At 31.2% G+C, this 6,210-nt stretch overlaps 1 protein-coding gene across 7 annotated transcripts in view; it reads right to left on the reverse strand.

The window, feature by feature from the left end:
• The window catches only part of LOC116779858 (uncharacterized), a 178,955-nt gene extending 172,745 nt beyond the window's left edge, over positions 1–6,210 (reverse strand). For 4 of the 7 annotated variants that reach the window (XR_009752881.1, XR_009752880.1, XR_009752878.1 and 1 more), the window contains exon 1: positions 5,915–6,210. Coding sequence is in view for 1 of the 7 variants with exons in the window: in XM_061522701.1 (XP_061378685.1) it covers positions 5,915–5,930 (16 nt within the window). In the remaining 6 variants the exon portion in view is untranslated. The remainder of the gene's footprint in view (positions 1–5,914) is intronic. The other 3 variants (XR_009752883.1, XR_009752882.1, XR_009752876.1) reach the window with 3 other exon arrangements.

The raw sequence follows: 6,210 nt of genomic DNA on the forward strand, positions 1-6,210 counted from the left end.
GAGGTATAACAAAGTAATATACATATGGTGGAATTGTATATTTTATAAAGATGTACAGAAAAGTCCGCGTTGACATATGTCTATACCTTAAGGATAACATACTATATCCATTTTACAACTTTTAAAAATTGGCATTCCTAAAGCGTTTATTGGAAAGCTATTATTATAGCGTTTATAGCATTTTCAAGCCTACATCACTATCTGTAAATGACTTTTTTAATCATTTAAATCGGGGGTATCATTTGAAAGTTATTATAATATAAGATTAATAATTCTCAAAATTAAATACGCTATTTTATATTTTTTGTTAAGAGACTGTGCGAAGCCGGGGCTTTTGCCTAGTCTTAAATGAACATAAATTCATTCCTACTAGATCGAAAGAGACTTTCAATTTTTTGTCGTTCGGTCTGAGCTTCAATTCAACCAATAAAATTAATTTCTTCTGAATTCAATTTCTAAGAGCGCCGAGATTACAAAAAAAAAAACAAAATAGACATCACAAATATCATTTACGAACCATGACTTCTCACTTATACTTTAAATCATAATCATTTGAATTGCTTTAACAGTAGAGGCTAGATAATGTTAGAACCTACAATGGGAAATGTTCTAGAATTCCAGTTAAAATTAAGCAAATCCCTGCATTAATGGACGAATGAGACATTGCAGCAATACATTCTCTCTCACCATTTTAGCGAGGTCTTGATAGGTCCTATAGAGGCACTGAGCATAATATATGCGTAGAAAATTATATAAAAAGAGTTAACTAAAATTTTTGAACCACAAACTTTTGAAGTAGCGAGATAAACCAAACTAAACAAGAAAAAGGTATAATTAACTGGCACATTTGATAAATTTGTTTAAATATTGGTCATCCTATCGATTATTGGTTGGTCTGAATAGGCAAACTAATATACTGAATAAAAAATTATGAGCGTTATTAAATTGATAAGACTTCACTTATCAGCAAACCTAAAATGAATGTTATTTATATCTATACTTTGAGAAAAAGTTAATTTCCAAATGTATTTTGTGAATTAGAATCTATTTATTATTTGAAACCTAATATCGAAAGTATAACTATTATTATTCCTAAATGTCTCTCTCAGAGGAAGTCATAGAAATATACAAAATATGTACTAAAATAGATTAATAGATATTTCATACCTCATAAATACATATTTACCAATAAAGATTGCCATTTAAGGTCTCCTGATGGAAATAATTCACGTAGGTGGTAAATAACAAACATTTCTTTAAGCGACATACAAAAGCTGCAAGAATGGGGACAGCCTACAAAGGAATTGAAAACGGGTTATTGGTTTAAATATACTGAAAAATTTATTACATTACAATATTTTACTTGCATCGGACAAGCTATTAATATGCTTTTAAGATAATATTGTATAACAAAGTGTTGAAATACACAATGATAGACCATCACAACACATTAAAAACCAACATTATTTAATTTCAATGTTTTATAATATTTGACAGATGTGTTTAAGCGCACATTATGAATCTATTGATCGTAAAAAATATATGTATGATAAGGACTTAATGTTGAAAAGATATATTGTAAGACATTCATTTTATCTTTTCAAGATTCTAAAAGGGTCTGAATATTTTATAATAATCCGAATATTACCTTCATTATAACCGGTCTTTATTTGTTATCGGCATTATATCATTACAGCAACAAAGAGACAACACAAACTTTAATGTTCTAACATTATCCTCCTTGTGGCTCGGCGGATAATAATGCTGAAATACAGTATCGCCCACAAAGAGATCCATTCAATAAAGTGGAGATAAATCACAGCCGCGATCCAGCGAACACTCTACAGCAGGTTTAAAAACTTCTTATTAACCTAGTTTAAGAGATATTATATGGATATTATATTTAAATTTAACAATAAAACCATTCAGCCATAGAAAATTTTTCTCTTATACCCGATATAAGTAAATATGCTTTAATGTTGAATTTTTAAGACGGAATTAATTCACATCTCATCAAAACTAAGGATATATCATTGATTCTAAACTAATACCATATTCGCTAAGTATTTTTCATTATATAATAAACTCTTACAAACAAATGAAAAAGCTAAAATTCTCGATATATAAAACCAATAATAAAATATAAACCAATTAGAAGTGCCAGCTGAATTTCATTATTCTCACAAAGACCTTGAAGAAAAACTTTTCTCATGAACTTTATATAAAATGTGAAGGAACAAAATCAGGCTCCAAATATTATAAAAAAGCGATCGGCACTCTGATGAATTTCGGTTTATGTTCAACGCCGTGGAGTCTTTGTGGCTCTTTCAACAACACAATAGGGACAAAAGTTATTCAACGACAATGCGAGCACCAAATACCGATCGTCCAGCCCCCTACCCCTCTTTCAAAGTAGGTGCCTAACCATTGTTTACTTTAATACTCTTCTTTCTATATTATCGATAGAACCATCAATGTAATCGCGATATTGAATAACTCAACTGAAAACGGTTTTCAAAATGGAGGCGCGGGTGGAAGTGTCTCAATTAACTTATTCATAAAGATTAGGAACATTAGGATGTTTTATAAAACTTTTTAAATTGTCATAATTCAAACTTATTCTTCATTTTTTTTTTTCAAAACAAACAAAGCAAGAAACCAGGTTTTGTTCCCCGTTAAAGTTGTCATAGCAAATTAAGCTAACAGCTACAGACAAGCAAGCTACAAGTTACAGACAAAATGAAGCCAGCTGTTTTTGTTGTTTAAAAATATTAATTTTACTATTAGCCACTTTTGAGGATATACTTACCGGTACCCAGTCAACTAAAGGTTTTCCATCTTTAAACATCAGGTATATATGTATATTTCTAATATTTATTTAAAGAAAATCCGTTAAAACTATCCGTGATGAGTTGCAATGCAAATTATTAATGTTACTATTTTTATCGCTATAAAAACTCCTTACAGATTGCATTAAGAACTCTTACTGATTTATATCGATTTCAGACGTAACTACTTTTGGGACACTATTGACTCCTCCACCTCCACTGATTTCTACAAAGCTGTGTCGAGATATCATGCTTAACAATATTTCGTCAGTTATTCACAGCGACAACAAAAAAGTCTGAACGTTTCTACAAAAGCTGCAAAGAATGAATGGGTGTGGGTGGTGGGGAATTCAATAGAAGAAAGAGGGATGTGTTACATTACATAAGTATGTTTTGTGGTACGTGCCAGAGAACAAAACTGGAGGTAGCTTCTTTAAAGGAAACGCTATACTTATATATTACATTTTTAAAATACACTTCACGAACCAGGCAAAATCTTACGTTTACATTTAAAACATGCTTTAAACGAATTTACAAAACTATTGTTTTAGTTTACAAACATTTAGTATTGTCATCAGATATTATTTAGGAAATGATTTGTGAATATTTAACCAACTACCTACAAAATATATTTTTACAAATATTATGTTGTATTTACTTACCGGATAAAAAAAAACCGTTTTATCATAAAAGGATAGCTACTTTTAAACCGTTTATAGTTATATACGAGAAGAAACTAAGACTGATTAAGAATTTTAGAACTTTTTATTAGGAAAGAGCTACTAAGAGTTCCGTCCACTAAATCGTGAAACAAAAAAGAGTAATGATAATTTAAGTTTCTCTTATATTAGGAGCCAGTTAATGTATGAGCTGTGGTATATAGTGATCTATTTTTATCATTTAATATACGGATATATACGAACTCCTTGAAGTTTTTAACGAAGCTAAACACTAATAACAATAAAATCAAGTATTTACAAATACAGATTTGAACTTGGCGACAAATGAATGTAATTAATAAAAGCATGTATAAAAAGGTGATTAAGAATTGTCACATTTATTTAGGCTAAAATTTTAATCTTTTCAAACAATTAAATTAGTGATTTACATATCCAGACATGTGAATCATTCAATATTTTTTTATCCTATGATATATATTAGTCTTATGACATGTACAATGCATGACGAAAACAAACAGCATCTCAACGCTATTACATTTTCATATAAGCATGACTAATGAGTTCTTAACAAGTAAATAGCAGTTTCTTTTTAGTAGTCCCTCCAACGCGGGTCTATACAAAAGTCGTATACTGGCGGTTTCACGAACAACTTTGAGTGTGACCCCCACAAAGCTGTGGAACGTCATTTAAATGCACACGTTTCATTGGCTCTGAATGCTTCAGGGAAGTAGAAAAAGAACGGGCCAATTACGACGCTTTTGTGGCGTCACGACCTCTCAAAGTCTTGAGTTAATTTTATTTATAGGGATCAGTCCTTTTTAGCCTGAGTACGAAATATGTATAACATATGAGTTATTACATTTAAGAGATAGACATTTAGAACATCTTAATGAAAAACTTATTTTTAAATGAAAAGGCGTTCTTAACATCTTTTTTTTAAAAGGCTAAGAAGCTCCACCAATCCATTGACTGACCAACCGACTAAAGCAAAATCTTTGCGGTTACCTTTCCGTACCTTCGCCTTCTTTGAATCGAAATCTTTTGATGAAAAATATAGAGGGACAACTTTCTTTGCAATATATTTTTAAAAAAGTAGACTGCAATGAAAGCTCTTCTAAACTCTTATACAGTAAAGTAGAAAATATTAACTTTAACAGACTCGTTCCTTTTTACGCTTTAAATAAGTTTTCGGTATGTTCATCTTTTACCGTTCTGTTCGTATCTTTTTACGAAAAATTTCTTATTGGAAACACTTTTTCCCCATTAATAGAAATTTTAGTAATGTTTATTTTGTCTAACTATGAATGAATTTCTCTTTTACATTACAGTTAACAAAAAATCCAATAGGATAATTTGTCCATCGCTAGGTTTTTTTGTTGTTTCAGGTACCCCGTAACATGGTGAAGAGTTTCCACGTCCAGTCTAATATGAACCGTGCGATTGTTAAATTGTCGTGTAACGAACGAGTTGTGAACAGGTCAGCGGCATCGATTATGAACAGAGTTCCGATCAAAATGCATTTATGGCGTTTGGTCGTTCGTTAGCGAGCCGTCAATGCGGTCCACCCGCTATAAATTCTGTATTGAGCGGACACACAACAAAGCACGTTTTGTCTTGCAAATGAAAACGCGCACATTTCGCGGTATTGTGCGCGGCTGTTTCGGTGCCCGCCATTATTAACGGCGAACATGAAAGACAAAAGGTTCGTCTGCAGCACTGAGGCTGGCCTAGATAGCAGATTATTGTACTAACACAATAGAAGCGTTAATTCCCCGACTCTACCATTATTTCGTTGTTTGCAAGTTTATCGCATCAATCGATTTGATCGCGATTGGCTTTTGTTTCGCTACTGTTGGCGCCATTCATTTGTGTATGAACTGATTTTATTGTAATGCTATAGTTTTATGTTATTCGTGAAATTATATTTTTAGTTCATACTTTTTATTTCTGATATGAATACAGTAAATTTTGGAGTTTTTTTTCAAATATTTTGTGAATTTAAACTTTAAATACAAATGTTTATAGGTTTTATATGGATATGAAACTGATGTTATATATTTTTTTCTTATTTTTATAGATATTTAAAACAAAAATGTAAAAGATAATAATTTAGAAGCAGTAAACTACTGTTTAAGTTAACTCGTCGATAAATGTGTAATTATTGCTTAAGTGCGATAATTTGCCTTAAAATTTCTAAAAATATAAAATGCATTTGATCAATTATGATCAAATGCATTTTATATTTTCACATCTCACCGTTTTAATTTTTCCATATTGATTAATATAAACTGAACAGACTTTCCACCTTATGTCTATTATCCAAATAATATATGTGAGTAACACTTAAATAGATATATATAAAAATTTAAATCTTCTAATATTCTAATAAGATTGTAAAAATCTTACCTTCTATATTTTTCATGAAATCAGTTTCCACATTCCATTCGGTTATCACAATCACTTTATACACAACAGCGCATCACATAAATAATCCTGGCACAGAAAAATCACAGCTACATGAAATTAAAAAATAAACAACGTTTGGCGGGAAAGTCTTGTCGGCGAAAAAGTTCGATCGGACCTGGTTGAACAGTATACAGCCAAACGAACGCCTTGTGTGGTATACTAGAACAAACTGCGAGAACCGGCTTGCGAGTGACGTGCATTGCTTTCCCGCGCCGAATCCTTGCGCACAATACATG

Source organism: Danaus plexippus, chromosome 2 (genome assembly GCF_018135715.1).
Source record: "Danaus plexippus chromosome 2, MEX_DaPlex, whole genome shotgun sequence".
Classification (NCBI taxonomy): Eukaryota; Metazoa; Arthropoda; class Insecta; order Lepidoptera; family Nymphalidae; genus Danaus; species Danaus plexippus.